At 40.5% G+C, this 22,735-nt stretch overlaps 1 protein-coding gene and 1 non-coding gene across 3 annotated transcripts in view; one reads left to right on the forward strand and one right to left on the reverse strand.

Annotated features, from left to right (window-relative positions):
• Positions 1–22,735, reverse strand: part of Patl1 (PAT1 homolog 1, processing body mRNA decay factor) — a 38,326-nt gene that overhangs the window by 13,022 nt on the left and 2,569 nt on the right. Inside the window, exons 3-15 of one of the 2 annotated variants that reach the window (XM_021151752.3) lie at positions 17,405–17,622; positions 16,897–16,977; positions 16,213–16,407; positions 15,213–15,314; positions 14,539–14,628; positions 13,993–14,210; positions 12,787–12,876; positions 7,411–7,591; positions 5,884–6,007; positions 5,299–5,396; positions 3,788–3,847; positions 1,721–1,869; positions 161–320 (exon numbers count right to left, since the gene is read on the reverse strand). In XM_021151752.3, coding sequence (XP_021007411.1) covers positions 161–320; positions 1,721–1,869; positions 3,788–3,847; positions 5,299–5,396; positions 5,884–6,007; positions 7,411–7,591; positions 12,787–12,876; positions 13,993–14,210; positions 14,539–14,628; positions 15,213–15,314; positions 16,213–16,407; positions 16,897–16,977; positions 17,405–17,622 — 1,766 coding nt within the window. Of the gene's footprint in view, positions 1–160; positions 321–1,720; positions 1,870–3,787; positions 3,848–5,298; positions 5,397–5,883; positions 6,008–7,410; positions 7,592–12,786; positions 12,877–13,992; positions 14,211–14,538; positions 14,629–15,212; positions 15,315–15,786; positions 15,861–16,212; positions 16,408–16,896; positions 16,978–17,404; positions 17,623–22,735 lie in introns of those variants that run through there. The other variant, XM_085834250.1, reaches the window with a different exon arrangement.
• On the forward strand, positions 3,910–4,042 carry LOC115030060 (small nucleolar RNA SNORA17). Its single transcript, XR_003835648.1, has one exon. It is a non-coding gene; the product is annotated as a small nucleolar RNA SNORA17 (small nucleolar RNA).

The raw sequence follows: 22,735 nt of genomic DNA on the forward strand, positions 1-22,735 counted from the left end.
CTACACAGAGAAACCCTGTCTCGAACCCCCTGCCCCCCAAAAAAGATTTATCCTGTGGGGCACCATTCAACTAAACCTCCAGGCTAATGTGAAGTTACTGACAACAGAGCAAAGAGGGATATTTGACATATCTGACATCCACATGCCCTCCATGGGGTACCTCATCTTGGGCGTCCTTCTTGATAAGGAAAGGGAGGTTCCTGGCAGTTGCCATGAGAATGTCAGCTGCTTGCTCTGTGGAGAGGAAAGGGAGAATGCGGGCAACCATTCTCTTCCCTTTTCGGATACACATGATCTGTACAAAGTGGTCATCACTTGGCCTGCAAAAAGAATGCCATCTAGTGTCAATAAAGGCATACAGAAAACCCACATTTTTAAAAATTACGCAACACTTATCTTTATGATCATTTGTACTACCAAAATGGAAGGTGACTTTCTAATTCCAAACAATTTTTACTTTTTACAATAAAAAGTAGAAAGTTTTACAAATATAGAAAATCATTGCCCATATTATAAAGTGTGATCAAATTTGATTTAAGTAAAAATTAAATATTTTTCAGGGTTAACCTGTAAGTGTTATTAGGGCACATAGAATTTACATAGCTTTGTAATTTACTTTTTGCCCCCACAGAATGGGAATTGAGTCCAGAGCCTCCTGTATGCTAGACAAGTTTTCTATTGTGAGCACTTCAACCTCTTCAATACTTTTCCATGTCAATATTCTTCAACTAAATGCATTTAATGGTTTCATTACATGTCTATATAGGGATAAATCACGTTTATCAGACCGAAACTACAAAGGGTGTGTTGAAAAGAAGTCTATTCTATGTTTGTGTAACTTGTGGCTGAGGAGACCCTGAGTAAAGAGAAAGGAGCCATTAGCAGACATTGTCTTCTTACATTTAGTATCTGGGATTTATCAAACATCACAATTAGGTTTGCTTCAGACAATGAGCAGGAGAAAGATGACACAGAAAGAGTTAACACTTCTGTCAGGAGCCATAATGGGACGAGCTAATAACTAATAATAACAGGTGATCATCCTGAAGCTGCCTCGGATTATTATAATCTGCGACAGGGCTTAATGAGCCCTCATTAAGCAAGGCTGTGAGAGACTCATTTTAGGAAAGATTCTTCTATTAATATGCTTTTCCTGTTGTTATTAAACATATATAACAATCACTAAGTAGTGGCACACCCCTTTGGAACAGACCTCTGCAGATCCATGAAGATGTACCAGCTTGTAGTGATGTTATATAGACAAATAGATGACTTAAGTCTTAGTGATGATCCTATAAGAATTCCTAAAATTCTATCTGTGATTATTAAGCTCTTTTATTAATGGGACTGCTATTAGGTCCTTTTCTGATAATCAAAGCTGCAATGAGAACTCTGTGCCAATCTCCCAAGTGTCACCAGTTAATTGCTTTTAGATGGTAACCAGACTTTCTCCTACTCAGAGCACATTCCAAGAGGTTGTAAAACAATTAACCAAAGGTCTACACCTTTAATAGCAGCGTTTGGAAGGCAACTGGATCTCTGTGAAACTAAAGACAGGCAGGGACACACAATGCGACTCTCTCAAAACAAAGACAACAAAACCCAAGATAGATGCTAAGCTTATAAATAGTTGGACAGAGTATATCATAATCCCAAGTATGTGGAGTTTAGTTTGGCAATGGAGGGAATCTCCCATCTCCTCTAAAAGCACAATAATTACCTCTCTTGTCCAGGCAATTTGCCCCTCAGGTTGTCATACATGCTACAAATTTTGTGCTTTCTTTCATCCATCAGGGCAGGCCGCTCTTCTTCTAGACTTAGGAGATAGCGCCTTTCATAATCCTCCACATCAAGGAGTAAACTATAGGTCTAGGAGACAGAATAGGCCACAACATGGCAGGTTAGGACCAGAGTATTAGATAAATGTCTTCACAGTTTAGGACTAACTAGTAATAAGTACCAGCATGTAATTTAAACAAAAGGGATTTTTAAAAAGGTGCTCCTTTAAATGTAGGGGAACATGGTGATATAATCCTTTAACCACCATCCTTTCTCTCTCTTGGACTGCTAGTCAAATAATAAAATAGTGAAGTAATTATGCTTCCCAAAATCTCTAGCAGCAATGTTTTGTTTGTTTTTGAGACAGGGTTTCTCTGTGTAGCCCTGGCTGTCCTGGAACTCACTCTGTGGATCAGGCTGGCCTTGAACTCAGAAATCCGTCTGCCTCTGGCTCCCAAGTGCTGGGATTAAAGGTGTGCGCCACCACTGCCCAGCTTTTAGCAGCAATGTTAGGCTGAAATACCCAACTTACTATAACACTGCCACCTTCCAGTGATGAGGATGTCTGAGAGTGTGGAGATGCCAGGGCTTGACTGCTGGCCGTTTTCCTCCATCTTTCAGCACTTTCTATATTGAGGCATCACCTCCCACCTGAACCCAGAGGTAGCCAAGTAGGCTTACCTATCTAGCCAGGTTCCTCCAAGGATCCTAATCTCTTACCTCCTCAGCATTGGCTTGCCATACCTGCCTGGCATTTATGTGAATGCAGAGGATGTAAACTCTGATCTTCAAACAAACATTTTACCATCTTCTCTAGCCCTGGCAATCTTTAGATAGGGTCTCACTTTGTAGTCCTTCTGGAATTCACTATGTAGTCCTCACATTTAGAAACTGCCCTGTGAGTAAAATCCACCACCCTGGATTCCTAGTCAAGCAAATTTTCTTTTTGTTTTGTTTCTTGAGACAGGGTTACTCTGTGTAGCCCTGGCTATCCTGTTAACTCGTTCTGTATATCGGGCTAAACTAGGAGATCTTCCTGTCTCTGCCTCCTGAATGCTGGGATTTTGTGCATCACCACCAACCAGGTAAAAAGTTAATTTTACTGGCTGACACCAGTAGTCTAAGCACTTCACAGGTATTCAACTCATCGCAAACTCAACCCCAAAACAAAACTACTATAGTTGTCTCCACAAAGAAACTGAGGACAGCATAAAAGTATAAATAACTCAGCCTCAGGTTACAGACTCAGAAAAGGGACAGTTTGTAGCTTGTGCTCTACAGTCTTGAACATGGTGTATGCTTCATAGACAGTCTATATGTATAATCTCATTTCACCCAATAAATGATGTAAAACTAAATCAGTTCATGAGAAACTTTTATTCCTATTTTTAATTAGGCTTAAGATGACCTGGATTGATGAAATTGCTCAATGGGTAAAGGTGCTTGCTGTCCAGTCTGACAGCCTGAGTTCATCTCTGTGTTGGAAGGAGGCACATGTTGCCTCCCTTAAGTTATCATCTAACTTCCACACAAGCTGGAGTAAACACCTACACACACATACACTTATATGTCACAAAAGGTGTCCTGCTCAAAGGTAATCAGTTGAAGAGCAGTGAACAAAACCCCAGTGCAGTGTTCTTTCTAGGATCCCATAGGCAAGGTATGTAGCACAATCACTTCTAAATACTCTGGTAAACAACAAGAGCTTACCACACGCCAAGTCTTACATAATATAAAAGAACAGGGACCAGTGAGATGACTGAGCAGGCAAAAAGCACCTACCCACCCAAGCCAGTCTTGAGTTTGAGACCCAAAACCCACATGGCAGAAGGCAAGAATCCAGCCCTACAAGCTGCCCTCTGACCTTCATGCACCATGCCAGCCCATATATAAAATGTAATATTAAGAAAATGCTGATTTACTGATCATTCTTCTACTTCTTGGGTACACATATATTTGATAGTCCTTTAAATTGAAACTAAATATAGAAATAAATTCTAAAACTTACTTTCTCAATTATAACAAGGGTTTTTCTTCTCTTATCCCGAACTTGTTTTTCTTTTGTTTCCTTAAAAAAAAAAAAAAAAAAAAAAAAAGACTATTCAGGAAAAATTCTTTAGAACATTTTACTCTGCCCCTAGAAGCACTACAAATGTGGCTGCTGTGTGCCTGCAGTGTGTCAGTAGGCGCAAAGAGGAGAAAGTCTATGTCTATGCTCAGTGCTTTGACCTATGACTATCTGAATGATTAGTAGCCTGAAAAGATGCTAACTTGAGACAACTACCAATCAGGTGCCAGGCAAGCCCAGATGAACTCCCAGGATGGGGAACAAGCCAAAAACTTGAAGAACCCTGTCTGGGACTCTGGCCCCAAGCAGGAGTGAGCCAGAAACAACTACCAGACTGGCATCATGGGGCCCCTGACAGGGAGCTAACTTGAGATGAACACCAACCAGTTCAGAGCTACACAGGCTTGGGAGGTGTAGACCATGCCCAAAAGGACCCCTGCCAGGCACCATAATGCACAAGTGAGGCACAGCACTCTGACACCACCCCTCAGATGATCCCAGACCCTCAAAGACCACTAAGAGCAAGTAGTGGTGGAGAAATGGAAGAAAAGATAAACAGAGGGATGTGGGCCCAGTGAAGACAGGCAGAACTAGAGAGTCGAGGGTAGTGAGGAACAGCCTGAGGTTAGTAGCCGGTGTTGCCACCTGAGACCACAGTAGGGTCTTGGCTTGTGCTGCTACAAGGATGGGTTGGGAGGCTGTGTAGAACTGGCCCTGGAGGCATGAGAGCAGACCCTACCACACATGGAGGGATAGATTACTCTCCTCCTTCCACACCCTTCACCAACTGTGACAGGTGGGAGACCTAGCTCTAGGGTCATGAGAGCAAGAGAATTGGCCCTGCCCCTCACCCGCTGTAGCACTCAGGAGAGCAGGCAAGGTACAGGAGAGTAGAACTGACCCTAGTGATGCGATCATGGGCAAGCTGGCCCTGAGGGTGTGTGAGAGAGTTGGCCCTGCAACTTGTATGCCATGGGGCACAGGCAAGAAAAAGATGCCCTCGTGCCTTGTCATCTAGGGCTTGTGGGAACTGGTCCTGACTCTCAATTGCTGTGGCACTTGAGAGAATGGGACCTGCACCTCACCTGGACACCCCACAGTAGAGCTGGCCAGGTGAGCAGGCCACTAAGGATGTGAGTGTGAGAGATCTGAGACTGCCTCTTGTCTGCTGGGCAGTAGCACGGACAAGGGAGAGACCCTTCTCTTCCCTGACCTTGTCCCTCAACATCTATGACAGGTGGTAGAGATGGCCCTGAGGTCAAGAGAGTGGGAGAACTGCCCATGTCCCTCACCAAATAGAACACTCTGGAGAGCAGGTACTGCACCTTGTCTGAGCACCTTGCCTGGCCCTGTCTGTGGGTGAGCTGGCCCCGAGGGTGTGAAAGTAGGAGAGTCAGCGGACAGACTTTCCAATGACTACCACAAATGAACACTTCTTTTGCTGCACTTACATCATCCTCACTCCGAGATGTCACAACAGCATCTATCATCTTCCGAGGATTATTCACACTGGAGACAGTAAGCTTCCCCAAAGAGCCCTCAAACTGCACTGAAAGGACAAAAAAGAATCCAATAAACACTTGGAATACAGCAGAGAGCACTTGAAAAGCTGTTTTCTGTTCTTCACCCATGGCTTAATAGTTTCCCAGAGGACTGTAGATAGTAAAGCACCCCCTTTTCTTTTCTTTCATTTGTTTGTTGTTTAAGGCAAGGCCTCATTATCTTAGGCTGACTTTGAAATCATGACCCTTCTGCTTCTACCTCCTTAGTACTAAGATTATAGGTGTGACCTGCTACAGCCAGCTAAAGCAACTCCTTTGCCTAATTCTCCACTCTTCATTACTATTAATTATCAAAAGAAAAATTTTCCTTTATCAATTTTAGAAATACCAAGAAAAACTGTAAATTCTTAAAAATTCTGGACTCTCAAAGAGGAAAGATCCTGTGAGTTTATCTGTCAAGCTAGTCACACTCTCCACAAATAATTACCTCTAGTTTATTAAAACAGCAGTCTTTCAAGTGGGCTAGGACCTTACCAGGCTGATAAGCATGCTCCAGTTTGGCCACCTGAGGGGTGATGAGCTTGGTACGCTCCTTCTTAGGGCCATCACCTTGTATTTCTTCAGCAGCTGACAATTTCTCCAGTTTTTCAAAGTAATTCTACCACAAGAGAAGATGATTTTTGTTGCAGAACAAGTAATACAGACTACTACTGTACTTCACACTAATTATACCAGTGGTAGTAACACAACTAGAAACACATTGATTCCTAAGTTTTGTTACTTTGTTGTAAACACACACCACACATACATTTATTTTTCAATGTACCTTTATCATAGAAATAACCCACTACATAGACCAAGCTGTCTTAAAATCAAGAGATCGACCTTGCCTCTGTCTCCAGAGTGCTGGGATTAAAGGCGTGTACACCCATCCTTGGCCTCTGCCTCTTTTCTTTTTTTCTTTTTGGAGACTGGGATTCTATGTGCAGCAGTTAGTAGTTTCCCTGGAACTCACTTTGTAGACCAGGCCTCAAACTCAAGAGATCTGCCTCCCAAGCGCTGGAACTACAGGTATGTGCCACCATGCCTGGTTCTCACCCTTGACTTTTATCAAAAACCAATCGATGAACTACAGGTACACCTCAACAACAGAGTGAGGTTATAGCATGTTCAAAGCCCAGGGTTCAATGGCCAGCACTACAAACCTCTGACACACACAGACACACACAGACACACAGACACACAGACACACAGACACAGAGACACACACACACACACACACACACACACACACACACACACACACACACACTTTCAAATCTCCCAGCCTTCATGGCTCAGTGGGCAAGGCACTTATCACTAGGCAAGACGTCCTAAGTTTAATCTCTGGGATCTATGTGAAAAGGAAAACAAACAAACAAACAAACAAACAAAACAAAACAAACAAAAAAACTAATTCCCCCTGACATTCACATGTCATCACCCTGATAGCAGTACTCACTGCCCACAATATAATTTTTTTTAAAGTATTTTTAACACGCCTTTAATCCCAGCACTTGGGAGGCAGAGGCAGGCGGATTTCTGAGTTCAAGGCCAGCCTGGTCTACAAAGTGAGTTCCAGGACAGCCAGGGCTACACAGAGAAACCCTGTCTCAAAAAAAAAAAAAAAAAAAAGTATTTTTAAAATATGAATTAATGAAGAGGTCTTTAAAAGTTGGACAGCCAATAATATTTTCTATCTTTTTTGGTGTTTATGGTGTGACTAAGGATTGAAGCCTGGGTCTTGCACATGCTAGACAAGTGTTCTCCTACTGAGCTACATCCCCAACCCCACACTACCATATTATTAATTGGAAAAACTAGATTATTAATGCTCAAATGAAAACACCGATCTGAAAACACACAGCTATAATTAAAAAATGGACAGAATCTGCTACCAACTTGAATTCACTGGGCCATAGCTCAATAGAAAGTCTACAAGTATTCAATTTTACCATTACTTAAGTGACTATTATTAGCACAAGCAGACAAACTGTTCTCTAAGCTAGCCTGGTTATTCACCTGGTAATAGAAATCATCCAGGTAGGGATCAGTGCTCTGCAGCTGCATCATCTGTATCTTAGAGACCCAATCCTTTTCCCGCTGCAACATTAGATTAGCGTATGGATCCTTCCGGAGATGATCTTGATGACTGGACCGGTGACCTCCTCTATCTCCAGTACCGTTGAGATTCCGATGCTGACTGAAAGGCAAAGACAGGCTGCATTCAGGCCAAGTCAGCATATTAGTCATGCTTTTTGAAATATAAGAATACAACAGGCTGGTTCCCCCTTTGATTTTAGTGAAGGAAAACAGAACTGCACCCTAACAGACTGAAAAGAGCTATGTGACACATAATCACAGAAATAAGACTAAGATCTGAGTCCTTTCCCCAACAATAAGCACATCTGCACCGGTTGATTTTGGGTTGACACAAATTAGAGTCACCAGAGAGGAAGGAATCTCAGTTGAGGAAATGCCTCCATGAAATACAGCTCTCGGGCATTTTTTAAATTAGTGATCAATGGAGGAGCGCCCAGACCCTTGTGAGTGGTGCTATTCCTGGGCTGGTGGTCCACGGTTTCATAAGAAAGTAGGCTGAGCAAGCCAAGAAAGCAAGCCAGTAAGCAGCACCTCTCCATTATCTCTGTACCAGTTCCTGCCTCTAGGATCCTGCTGTTTGAGTTCCTGTCTTAACTTCCTTCAATAATGTACATCAATTTGGAAGTGAAGGCATATAAACTCTTTTCTCTCCAATTTGCTTTATGATCATGGTGTTTTGTCGAAGCAGTAGAACCCCTAAGACAATATTCAGGCATGGACTTTTCTGTAAACTATAATCACTCACAGCAGGGAGATTTTTCTACATACACTGAGGCCAGGAAAAATTAAAGCTTTTTACCAGGTGGCAGAGTAATATTTAAATGCAGACCAATCAGATTCTAAAGTCTGTATAATTTTCTTTAACTCAGCGGAATCATAAAACATTTAAACGTAGCTAGAAGCACAAGTACCCACTCATCCAGATAATAAATACCCACTCATCCAGATTTAAAAATGTATTGAGGCCAATTTGCTTCACTTTGAAGTCACACGACAGCCAATCATACTCCCAGGACTCACGGCTTACTTAGGCCGGGCGTGGTGGCACACGCCTTTAATCCCAGCACTCGGGAGGCAGAGGCAGGAGGATTTCTTAGTTTGAGGTCAGCCTGGTCTACAAAGTGAGTTCCAGGACAGCCAGGGCTATATATTCTGAGAAACCCTGTCTTGAAAAACCAAAAACAAAACCCTCAACAACAACAACAACAACAACAAAAAGGCTTACTTAGGACTGTGGGTTCAAGCATAGACTAACATAATGTTCCAGGCCAGTTTCAACTATAAAGAACAAACCTGTTTCAACAACCAAATAATACAGGTTAGCTGAAAGCCTTAAAGGTTATTTTAAGATGTTTTATGTATATTTGTGCATATATAGGCCAGAAGAGGGTGTTAGATCTCCTGGAGCTGGTGTTATCTGTGGTTATAAAGCTGAATGACATAGTTGCTGGGAACTGGACTCTGGTCCTCTGAAAAATAAGGTTTTTTTGTTATGTTTTATTTAGATTTATTTTTTATTTATATGAGTACACTACAGCTGTCTTCAGACACACCAGAAGAGGGTATTAGATCCCATACAGATGGTTGTAAGCCATCATGTGGTTCCTGGGAATTGAACTGAGGTTCTCTGGAAGAGCAGTCAGTCAATGCTCTAACTGTTGAGTCATGTCTCTAGCCCCAGGAGATACTCTTTAACTGCTGTGTCATCTCTCCCGCCCTCTTATAGCTTCCTCTTCATAGAAGAATCACCATGCTGCCTTTGTATGGTCTCTCCTCAACACCTTCTCCTCTTATCTCTGTACTGCTTATGTATCTGTCTTTGAATGTCTTGTCTGTTTTGTTTTACTATGGGCAGGCAGCAAACTTTATTCTAAACTTATGGACAGATGGGCATACTCAGACTCAATCATTTAGATCACCTACTTAAGTGCTTTGATTATGTAACATAATGAAAACTTTTTATTATTTATTTATTTTTCTTTTTTTTTTCTTTCTTTTTACACTCCAGAATTTTATTCCCCTCCCTGTCCACCCTCCGACTGTTCCACATCCCATACCTCCTCCCCATTCCACCTGTTTCCTTGAGGATATCACCAACCCCCTTCCCAGACTTCTAAACTCCTTGGGGCCTCCAGTCTCTTTAGGGTTAGGTGCATCTTGTCTGACTGAACCCACACCTGGCAGTTCTCTGCTGTACATGTGTTGGGGGGGCCTCATATTTCAGAAAATGGAAAGAGCTCCCATGCTCATGGATTGGCAGAATTAACATAGTAAAAAAAGCAATCTACAGATTCAATGCAATCCCCATCAAAATCCCATCATAATTCTTCAAAGGCATGGAAAGAGCAATTTTCAAATCTATCGGAAAGGCAAAAAACCCAGAATTGTGAAAACAATTCTTAACAATAAAAGAACGGCTGGGGGAAATCACTATCCCTGACCTCAAGCTCTATTTACTACAGAGCAATAGTGATAAAAACTGCCTGGTAGTAATACAGAGACAGACACATTGATCAATGTGTTAGAAATGAAGATCCAGAAATAAAACCACACATACCCACACTTGATCTTTCACAAAGAAGCCAAAAATATACAATGGAAAAAAGAAAGCATCTTCAAGCTGGTCTAACTGGCTGTCTGTATGCAGAAAAATGAAAGTAGACCCATATTTGTCACCTTGCACAAAGCTCAAGCCCAAGTGGATCAAGGACCGCAACATAAAACGAGATACACTGAATTTAATAGAAGAGAAAGTGGGAAAGAGCCTTGAACTCATTGGTACAGGGGGAAATTTCCTAAACAGAACTCCAATGACTCATGCTCTAAGATCATGAAACTGGAAAGAATCTGTAAGGCAAAGGACATAGTAAGACAAATGAGCAACCTCTATATAGATTAAGAAAAAACCTTCACTAACCCCACATCCCATAGAGGGCTAATATCCAATATATATAAACAACTCAAGAAGCTAACCATTAAAAAAACAAACAACCCAGTCAAAAAATAGGGCATAGATAGAACCTTGAATGGCCTAGAAACACCTAAAGTAATGTTCAAAGTCCTTAGTGATCAGAGAAATGGAAATCAAAATGACCCTGAGATTCCACCTTACACCAATCAGAATGGCTAAGATCAAAAACACAGGTGACAACACATGTTGGAGAGGATATGGAGAAAGAGGAACACTCCTGCATTGCTGGTGAGATTGCAAACTGGTACAACCACTCTGGAAATCAATCTGGAGGTTCCTCAGAAAATCTGAAACAGATCTACCTGAAGACCCAGCTATACTACTCTTGGGAAAATACCCAAAAGATGCTCCACCATGCCACAGGGGCACCTGTTCCACTATGTTCATAGCAGCCTTATTTGTGATAGCCAGAAGCTGGAAACAACCTAGATGTCCCACAACAGAAGAATGCATACAGAAAATGTGGTTCATTTACACAATGGAATAATACTACTATTAAGAATGAGAACATCCTGAGTTTTGCATGCAAATGGATGGAACTAGAAAATATCTTTCTTTCTTAACTCTTGTTGCCTTAGTAGTATTCTGTATGCTTCTGGTTACATAAGTAACCCTGCTTCTTTATATCACAATGTATCTCGGAAATACTATAAAGTCCAACTGCAATGTTTTAACTTTATTATCTACTGCCTAAATCCTCTCCCAAAGAGCGGTCTACTCAATACTTTCACCAAGTTAGATACTGAGACACTTCAAATTTTGCTTTGAGTGATGACTGTAACCTATTATCTAATTTGAATCTTTATCTCTGAAATAAGTATGCTTGAACATCCCTTAGGTGTTAGGAACTATTCAATCACCTTGTTTCTATTGAGACTGGAGTATTTTGATATGTTCTGTTAGTGTTTTCATTTCTTCCTTAAAACAAAACAAAAATTTTTTAGCTGTCTTTATTACTGTTGGCTTCTTCCTTTTTTAAGGCCCAGGCCTTCAAGTGACAGAATTACAAGCATGTGTTATCAACACCTGGCAAGGCTTAACTTTTAATACAGTTAAAATGTACTAATCTTCCCCTATATAGCTTATATTTGGAGTTTTGTCTTAAGTCTGCATTAGTTTCTTTTTTCTCCCCGGCAAAAATATATTCTAGAACATTTTTGGAAGTGAGAAGGAATTTTACATATATACACATAGAACAAAAATGGATGCAGAAGGGCCCTCCCAGCTACACTTAGTTTCCCTAATTTATCTTGGTAAATAATTATAAAATGACTTCATATAGAAGGCAGAGGCTTTGCATATCCTACTGTTTTCAGTTTTCAAAGCCTACCATAGTTTGGCCACACAGCTAGGGCCACAGATACAAATATATATTTATATCTGAATGAAGATGAAATGAGAGACACAGAACGACCAGTGGGCTCACATAACACCCACATTTAGAGTTGGCTATTATTTTAAGATTACTTTTGAATTAGAAGACAAAGAAAAAGGTAGTTAAGAGGGGGATTATAAATTTGAAAAGGAATGAATATAAATGTCAGAGCTCAACCATTAACTATGTCTTAAGGTCAACCTAACTGTAACTATAAATTTGTTGATAAAAATCAGATCATCTGAACCAGCCAGATGGCTCAGTCTTTAAAGTGCTTGACATCAAGCCTGACAACCTGAATTCAGTTCCTGGGATCCATGTGCTGAAAGAAAACTGTCACATACATGAAGTAAATAATGTAGCAGAGAGATATTATCTAGAGCTAGCATATAAAGAGCTCTCTCTATATAGCATATAGTGGTATTGCCTGACAGAACATGTACACATGCATTCTACCTCCCCCCAAAAAAGAACAGACAGGAGTAAGGAATAAGGCTCAGTAGGTTGGAGAACTTGATAGATGAGTTCAATTCCCAGAACCAACTTGGTGGAAGATAAGAACCAATGCCTTCAGGCTGTCTTCTGAACCCCACAGGTACATATACACACATATACAGCATAAAATAAATGTAATAAAACAAAACCGAAAGAACTGCATTTAGCCGGGTGGCGCATGCCTTTGATCCCAGCACTTGGGAGGCAGATTTCTGAGTTCAAGGCCAGCCTGGTCTACAAAGTGAGTTCCAGGACAGCCAGGGCTATACAGAGAAACCCTGCCTCTAAAAACAAAAACAAAAAAAACAACAACAACAAAAAAAGACTGCATCTGGCCAACAAAATAAGCTCCATACTAAGTAAATGTAGAAAAACAAAGTAACCCAAGAAGTAACCCAAGAAGTCACCCAAGTCACCAGGTCCCTAACATGTCAGGAGAGTGATGAATACTCACTTTCTACTCTGCAGCTGCCTCTGATGCAACAGGCGCCGGTGCTGTGGATGAAGGTGAGTTGTGTCTGCTCTAAACATTGGGGCCTGAGGTCTAAGAAAAAAGGAAAATGCTCCTTGATTATCTCATCTTAATTGACTTCATTTTTAAAAAGGTGGTCAATGCAGGATAACTTCACATTGGCTCACTGAAGGGACAGCCAGTGTATTATAAACAAACTTTTAGAAGGAAAAGGCTTATTTTTATATTTTTTCCCCAATGACCAATTCTCAAACCCAAGAGGATAACTATGAAACTCAGTGCACTAGTACTAAAACAATACAGGTTTTTTATTCCTAATTTTTTAATGTATTTAGCTTTAATTTTTTGTGGGAATAGTATAGGAAGTGTATGGGTGGCAGTTAATTTTACATGTCAACCTGACCAGCTATGATACTCAACTTTAACCAAACCCTAGTATGGAAGGTGCCATGAAATCATTTTATAGACACTTACACTTATATCCACTGACTTTAAGAAACTGCCTTCTAAAATCTGGGAAGCCTAACAGCCCACACCAGAAGTCACTCAGAAGTAAACTGTACCAGGAAATAAAGTTCTGCTGAGTATCTAGCCTGCTGGCTGACATACTTCAAGATCAAAATTGCAACGTGACTCTTAGTTTCTAGTCTGCTACATGGGTTTCCAATTTGCCAGTCAGTTCCTTGGCCTAAAATTAACTCTCCCCATATTTATGTATGTTCTATTGATGTTTCTCTTAAGAACATAAATGGCTATGATTTACATAAGACACAATTTTATCAAAGCAGAAACCAAGGAAAAGTAGAAGCAAGCAACTCAGCTGACACTGAGGTCAGCTAGCCTCTTGGCTTCTGTTGCCACCTATTATTTGTGGTAATTCTTCAGTCACGAGCACTGTGTATTTTACTGCATGAGTGTTTGCAAAATGGTATGAAGTGAAACTTCAAAAAAGTAAAAGCAGCAGATCATTTATCCCGTGCAAAGGAAGCATGACATTCCTGAGAGCAGTGTATAGCCTGAAGACTCAATTCTCTTGACAACTCAAGGATCCAGGGACTCCCAAATACTGTACTGAACAAGTACCCAAGACGTCTACATTATAAAACTAAACGAGAGATTATGAAACTTTTACTATGTAAACTAAAAGGGAGGGCTGACAATGAATCATCAGAGGCATGGTTTGTATACCTGAGGTTTTGTAGGTGAGGTCCTGGGCCAGGGGGATGCTGCTGTGGAGGTGGCGTAGCGGGGGGTGGAGCACTAAAGAAGGCACGGAAGCTTGGTGCTGGGGGAAGCATCTGCCCAACGCGCCCTTGTAGCAACTTAGGATTCATGGCAGCCAGTGGGCTACCAACAAATCCAGGGACCCGTGCAAATTGGCTGGGAGACATTCGTCCAGGCTGTAGCTGCAAAGAGGGAGAAGATTGTTGACACAGAAGAATTAGCAACCCTCACTGGCTTCACCCACCTTTGTGACAGGGTCTCCTTATGTTTGGGAACTCCCTGTACAGCCCAGGATGGCCTCACATGTATAATCCTAACTCAGCCTCCTACGTGGTGGGAATATAGGCAAGCACCACCAAAAAGCAAGCAGTTTCCATTAATAACTTCCCTTGAGAAAACAAAAAGGGGGCAGGGGAACAAGTGGCTAACAGCGAAAGAAAGAAAAGGGTGTCAAGCAATGACTCTTAGGACAGCAGGATTCTTTATGGGTTCAGCAAACCATAGGCTTACCTGTGCTCCCCCAAGAAGCTGTGCTCTCTGCAGGGGACTAAGTACAGGAGGAACATTAGGAGGAAAAGGGTGGCCCAGGAGGGAGGAGTTCTAAGGACACAAAAAAGGGATACTATGTTCATAATATGGAATAAGCAGATCAAAATATTAAGCAAACTCAGTATAAATTTGATATAAAGTTAGATATTAAAACCTCCCAAGCTGGAGAGTCTTATATCAGAAAAGAATGCTGGAAATTATGAAACACTATACTATGTCTGTGTAACAGGAAAAAGACAGTAGAATGAAAGACTCAGGCAGCAGAAACCAAGATTAAAATGAACTCAGAATCTTTCTGAGCTTTTTCCTTTTGTTGAGGCAAGAGTCTTGCTAAGTAGCTCAGCTTGAAACTCACTTGCTATGAAGACCAGGCTAGCCTGGAATTAGGAATGCTTTTGCCTCAGTCTACTGAGTACCAGGATTACAGGCATATATAGCAATGCCAAGCTGAACTTAGAATCTTAAAGTGACAAGAGACAAGGTAAACTTTTGTCCTTTGATCTTGGGACTGAAAATTCTAGAAAATAAAAGAGATTACAAGAAATACATATAATCTAGTACATACTACATAATACACACTAATGGTGATGATGACGTTCACATTAAACAGTCCTGTTATGTTGTAAAGGACATACCGGGACACTGCAGAGCTGGTTTGGAGATATCCTCTCGCCATAGGGAGCAGGATAGCGTGGCGGCATTGGGGGCCGAACATGAACAGGCTTCGGACACAGAATCTGTTAGGACAAACACAAACAAAACTACATTCAATGAAATCAGTCTTTTGCCTTCCTACACTCCCTCCCCTCAAGTACTGGTAGAGACACAGAACTCAATGAAAAACCCTACTTCTAAGCAAATTGTTCTGGCTATGGATTCAAAAAGAGAACCTCTGGTCACTTCCTCTCACAAACCAGTTTCATCCTAACTGAAGATGATTTAGCTAATTCTCCAGTATCCCCACCCTTCCATGCTATCTGAGGAAGTACCAGCAGACATTCTGACTTGAAAATTTTCTCCAAGAGGATATGTTTTGGTTATATTGAGGGAGAAGGAATGATAAGAAAGCTGGAGGATTAACTAAGTCCTATTCTGAAGCCTCAGTGATATGGCCGCCATGCTCAGCAATGTTGTGATACATTGTGACTCCACCATTTCTTAGGATATTGAGCCTAACTAGGCCATACCAACACCACCCTCCCCCCATACCTTCCAAATTGGCCTTCCTTTTCAGCTGCTGGTTTCAGGTGGAGGAAAGTCTATGGAACAGGACTGCACAGGCTCTAGGGAAAGCAGGGATATCTTAAAGGTAAAAAGGGATGTGGACAATGCTGAGTGTTCCCACTCCCCCCAGCTTTCAGTATTCTTTCTGCTAATGTACCCGGCAGCCAGTAAAACACTTAAAAAAAGGACATATGTACTAATGTGGCTAACTACTCTTTTCTCCCCCAGTTAAAAGGTAGCAGCAGCAGCAGGAGCAGCAAATGGAATTAGGGAATGTGTCTCATTTATACTATCTTCTCTAATTGGCTATTCTTTTAATGCCTACCCACAACATCCACCCTCCTCCCAGAATCCCAAATAATTTTGCCCAGATTCCCAATATCCTGGGCTGTGTACGTTAATGAAAGGTACCTGCTGGTTGAAGCTGGGAACAGCCATCTGCTTAGGTGGGGTGCCTATAGGAACGGCTCTAACAGGAGGACTTCCAATGATAGGTGATGTTGACCGCCTTGGTAAAGCTCGCTCAGAAAGGTCCCGATCATCTTCTGGGCCCTGTAGGGGCCTCTGAGGCAAGGCATATTCTAATACAGACACTGTAGGCATTTCCTAATTGAGGAAGTGGTTAAAAATGATACAGAGAAATTAGCTAACTTGTGATGTTTTAATAATCTCGGCAGATGCCAAAGATACATTAAGAAATTATCTTAATTTTAACTCATACTCAGTAAAAGTCATCCTTTTTGTATACAATTCTCTGACTTTTAATAAGTACATACACCAATTTTATCACTCCCATAAAATTCCTTTGCATTATCCTTTTATAATCAGCCCTTGGCTTTGTGCCCCATCACAGTCCTTGATGTGCAGTTTTGGCTAGATTTTTAACTAACTAAAACCATACACTGACATCTGTGAGTTCTAACAACTTCCTTTCAGCCTTTAAAAACTGAAGGCTGAGGAAAGGAGCATTAGCAGTCAAGGCAACCCTGGTGAATGATACATACTTGTATATGATTACAGTAAGAACAGGATGACAACAGGAGTCAACCTATCTGTAGCTATGAGTCATTCTACATAAAGAGGAATGTTTAATACCTGAGCAAGTAGTGGTCCACGGATTCGCCTCAGAACTTCAGATCCATCCCAGATGCTGGAATTCAGACTTCCCGGTTGAGGCTGCCAAAAAAGGAAAACATACACACAGGTCTAGAATGGTGTGGCTCTCAGACTTGAACCTGAACTACTAGGGAATATGCCACAGTGTCCTAGAATACACATGACTCCCCAACTTCATCTACAAAGTTGTCAATATCAGGAATTATCAACCTTTTGATTTGTTTTCTTTTATAAGATAGTGTCTTATTCTGAGCCCAGGCTGTCCTTGCTAAATATCTAGGCTAATTCCAACCCACAGTTATGTGCATGTCCCAGCTTCCCTAGTGCTGGGATTACAGGTGTGAGCCACCCCACCTGACCAATTAATAATTGTCTATGGAACATGTAATTCTGTTATTAAACAGAAAATAAATGACAAAGCTCAGCACTTTATTATTAATCTGTTATTATTTGAGCCATTGTGAGGTCCCAAATCAGAGTAACTTACTTGTAAAATTGGCCTGGTCTGCACTGCCGTCATGATAGCTGGATCTTCTAGCTCATTTTCAATCACCATCTTACTGAGCCTTTCTGCTAGATTCTCCTCATGGTCACCCAACAAATCCATCTCATCTCTCTCTCCATTGCCTGTTTGTTCATCAGCTGCCACAGGTAGCTTCTCTTCCAACTCAGCCAGGCGCTCATGTGCTTCCTGCCAATCATCATCTGCAAGACAGGTCAGTTTAAGAAATGTAGCTCAGCTGCACAGGATGGTGCATGTCTTTAATCCTAGCAGAGGCAGGGGCATGTCTGTGAGCTCTGAGCCAGCCAGGCCTACATACCAAGTTCCAGACCAGCCAGAGTAGCACAATGAAACCCTGTCTCAAAAAAAAAAAAAAAAAAAAAAAACCAAAAACCCTCCCTCCATCTATCTATTTTAAAGGGTGTTATAATATTTAAGTTTCTGTAAGCTGACACAACATACATAAACTGAACTTTTCATTATTAAAAAAGATAAAACTTATATTAGGAATATACAAGTTCAGGGGGTGGGGGTGGGGGTCTGGAGAAATGGCTTAGTGGCTAACAGTACTTGCTGTATAATAATTAAGACTGGAGTTTCAATCCGAGCACCTGCATAACAAGCCAGGGGTGCTGCAGATGTCTGGCACTCTAGCTCCAAGGATCTGACACCTGCTTCTGGCCTACACACACAAAAGAGCATGCACCTGGTCATACATGTGGGAACCTTCCCCCTACGGGACCCTACCCCTAAAAACCAAGCTTTTGGATCAACCAACCTTTTAAAGTATCAATTAAAGGTATCTGAACACTAGTCTGAAACTGATTTCTAAACTGAAGACAGAGCATTAGGAAGGTTGAGAACTTAGAATCCAAGCCTTTGAATCTACTTCATTATTTGTTAAGCCTCTATTATATGACAAGCACTGGGTTAAGAACAGAGGATGCTACCCCCCACATTTCCCTCATTCAAAAAAGAAGACAGATAAAGAAAATAAACACAATGAATAAGCAAATGACACACTGCATTAGAATATTATTCTATGGAACATAGAAGAAAGGCCAACTGAAAATAAAAATAAATGGATGGTCAAAGACAAGTCACACAGAAAATAACAACAGAAGCAAGATTTTAACTCTCCCTTGCTACAAAATGTATCTTGACTATCTTCTCATATATAAAAATGCAAGATAAAACTACTGATTTTTTCCTCATCTTTTTTAACCACTATATATGAACCCATTTTATCAACAAACTATAATTTAGCTTATTCCCTAGAAAAACATTCATATGATTTAAAACCACATTGTAAGAAACTTGATGCATATCTTAGAATCTTAAGTATTTATGTAGGCTATCTTGCTTTTAGGATCAGCTATGTATTTAAAATCTACTATTTATCAAGTAGAAATGTATCACATATATAATACTAATGAAAGAAAGAAAGAAAAAAACCTTAGGTTTTTTTGGTAGGACTTCCAAATTAAAGATTTTGGTGTCAAAGGACTCAAGGCCTGCTATTTTAGAAAGATACGAACACATCAGTCCCACTAAGGTGTCCTTAAATCAATGGATCACTTTGTATCACTAGAAAAGGCAAGAGTTGTAATATATCCAATCTTCTATACATAAGTCATCTGTCATGTATGGTTTTCAGCCCCTCACATGGTCAAGTGACACTTTTTCTTGAAATGTCATCTTATAGAAAATAATTTAAGGAGACACTTTATTATGAGAAGCTATGAATTTGGGCTGGAGAGATAGCTCAGTGGTTAAGAGCACTGTCTGCTCTTCAGAAGGTTCTGAGTTCAAATCCCAGCAACCACATAGTGGCTCACAACCACCTGTAATGAGATCTGACACCCTCTTCTGGGGTGTCTGAAGATAGCTACAGTGTACTTATTATAATAAATAAATAAATAAATCTTAACAAAAAAAGAGAAAGAAAGTAAGAAAGAAACCTTGTTTTACTCAAAAGGCAAAAATAAAAATATACTTCAGACAGAAATTATTTGGCCAGGTGGTAATAGCACCTGCCTTTAATCCCAGCACTCAAGCAAGCAGATCTCTATGCATTTGAAGCCAGCCTGGTCTACAAAGTGAGTTCCAGGACATCCAGAGCTACACAGAAAAGCCCTGTTTTGGGAAACTATACTTATATATCAAGGGCTAATCATGACTGGAACTGGGGAGATGGCTCAATGGATAGAGCACTTGCCACACAGGCATGAGGTCAAGAGTTCAAATCTATCTCTAGCAACCCATATAAAAACCTGAGTGGGTGTCCAATCTGTAATCCTAGCAGTAATGGAGTTGGTGGGGAGGAATCCTGAGGCCAAGTTGGCTAGCTAGACTAGCAAGCTCTGGATTCAGCTAGAGACTTCCATCTCAGTAAATAAAGTAGGAGAGTGATTGAGGAAATCACCTGACATTAACCTCCATATCCTCACACATGTAAACATGAACACACACATGGACCACACAAATGCATATGATAAAAAGTGAAATTAAAACTTCACACACAGTAAGTACATACACATAAATAAAACACGAATACAAATAAACTAAAAATATAGTTGTTTAACTCTACGCCAATGTTCGACCTAAGTATAGCATTGGTCAAAGAGGTAAGTTAAGAATAAAAAAAGGAAGGAGACATTCCTTCACCTAATAAACCAGAACACCCCAATGAACGTTTTCCATAAACTCCAGCACACTCAGAGCCTAGCTTCAGGCTAGTTCTAAGCAAAAACAAAAGTGGAGGGATGAAGGAACATGGAGCTCTTCCAAATTAAAGTGGTTCAGACTTCCCCAAATACATCTGTACTACAACCAGTAGTTCACACTAATTGTATTTAGTTTCTGAACCCCTTGGCCACCGTGGCTTCCTTATCTGTTAAAATTAGGATAATACTGGGGCTGGGGATATAGTTCAGTGGTAAAGCACTTGCCTTGTGTGGTGTTGGTTCAATCTTTAGTACAGGAAAAACAAACACTGCTATAGATATTAATAATAAATGTAAATTATTGAGAATGGAGCCTATTACCACCAAGTAAGTGTACCCCCCCCCCCCACACACACAGGGTTTATCTATATAGCTCTGGCTGTCCTAGAACATACTCTGTAGACCAGGCTAGCCTAGAACTCAGAGATCCACTTGCATCTGCTCATAAATGCTGGGATTAAAGGTCTGGACTTCCTTTAAATAAGTTTAAGTGTAAACTTATTTTCAGATAACAAATAGGGATTACTGTAACACCATTTGTTACTCTGAGATATGAAAACTTTTTTATGCAGAAGACAAAGGTTAAGCTTCTTATAGAAAGGTGACGCCAGTAATGTAAAGGATCCACTATGCTAACAGGTATTATTCAAAGTGCTGACCCCACCAATTACAACCATCAAATCCACTTTACACACTGGTTTAAACTCTGTATCCCCCCTGTTTCTCTAAAATGGTTTTCCAAAGAACTTACAGATCAACTTAGAAGGCAATATTTCTAGAATGTTATATTTTTTCTATAACAAAGATGTAAGGAATTAAGAATTTCAGTTTGCCACACCTTTAGCACTGGTACTTGGTAGGCAGAAGCATACAGATCTCTGAGTTCAAGGCCAATCTGGTGTACAGAGTTCTAGGACAGCCAAGGTCATACAAAGAAACTCTAGTCTCACAAAACAAACAAACAAAACCACATGCCTCCACCCCCATTCCCCAAAAAAAGAAAGAAAGAATTTCAATTTACAAACTTTTCTCCATTATAATCTTTGTTGGCAAAGAAGTCCTTAATCACTCTACCCCTTCAGGTACAACGTAAGCTAGTTATGTTAACTTGTTCCCCTATATGCTACTAACTGCTCTTTACTCTGCACCAAGGACCTTTACCTGGTCCCATAAAATAAGTCTCCAGACCCCAGTATTCTTTTCTGGTCAGTGTTCCTATCTTGTGCTGACAAACAGAATTGGAGGGCGTGCACTGTCAAAACTCTTTGAGTGTCAGGGAGAAGGCAAAGATCATTTTGTCAAGGTTCAAAATTGAGAACATGCTATGCTGTCTCATCTTAGTAAAGTATGTTAATCATATGCATTTTAATACTGAAGAACTTGCTGAAAATGGTAACATTCTATACAGTATTTTAATAGAAAAATCTTGACAAAAGTATATACTGTTTGTAGCTTTTACTGTATTTTAGGAACTACTGCTAAACTCTCTTCTAAATACAATTTGCAATTCGTATCACTTCTCAGTGCTTGCAATTCTAGTCTACATAGTTTCCTTTGCTATCTCCATGGAGACAGACAACAGCATCTTGGCTCATGTCATTCTCCTGAACAATCTCATCTCCTAACTCTGGCTATCTTCCAAGATTCTTTAACTCTTGTCTACCAAGCACTGCTTCTACTGTTAGCAGATTTCTTCCTGCTCTCCCTCAGGAGAGTTTTAGATTTCTACTGACTTTTGTAAATGCTAGACAAAAACAAACCTTTCATTTTTGCCACTTATTTAATTCTGTGAGCCTTAAAGACTTTAAACTGTTTAAATTATTGCAAAATCAGTATCCTCTGTAAGATTTTTAAAGCTTTTTGGTATTGAACGCCTTGGGATAACCCACTGCTGTTGTACTTTTCCTGACTTTATTATTGAACTTCAAACACTAGTACAGACTGAACTTCGGCAATTCCGAATAACAAATATTTACACACACCCCAACCTACACACCGTCACTGCTGCACTCCACAAGGTGAAGCAGGAATCTCTACATTTCAGGTAGGCATCTGTATACTCTACTTGCTCTTTTAAAGTATAAACTTACCTTAGTCTACTTTCTCTGAACTTGTTCTAAGTACTGTTACTAATTTATGAGAACATTTTATCACCCAAATTCTTTGCATAGTGTTTCCACTGTACTGAAAACACTTCTGAGACAGAAATTATTATGCAATATACTAGTGATAGCCTAGGAGCTTCCTCCCACTTTTGAGGGTGTGTGTGAGACAGGAACTCAGAGCTCTGCCTGCTTCTGCCTCCCAGATGCTGGGATTAAAGGTGTGTACCACTACTGCCTGGCTTTTCCTCCCCTTTTTTGGGACACAGGTTTTTCCATGTAGTCTAGGCTAGCCTAGAACTCAAGTTCTTCCTCCATCTGATTGTGGTAAAGTGAATTTTAAAATGTCTTACATACTACATCAGAATTTTCGATACATCCACTAATATTTCTTGAAATCTCTACAAACACGTCCTTTATCCAGGATTACTTTCAACCTCATTTAAATGTCTACTTTTTCAATTATTTCAATTCCTTCTATTGGCAAC

The sequence above is a fragment of the Mus caroli genome, unplaced genomic scaffold (genome assembly GCF_978045245.1).
Source record: "Mus caroli unplaced genomic scaffold, Mus_caroli_1 scaffold_20, whole genome shotgun sequence".
Classification (NCBI taxonomy): Eukaryota; Metazoa; Chordata; class Mammalia; order Rodentia; family Muridae; genus Mus; species Mus caroli.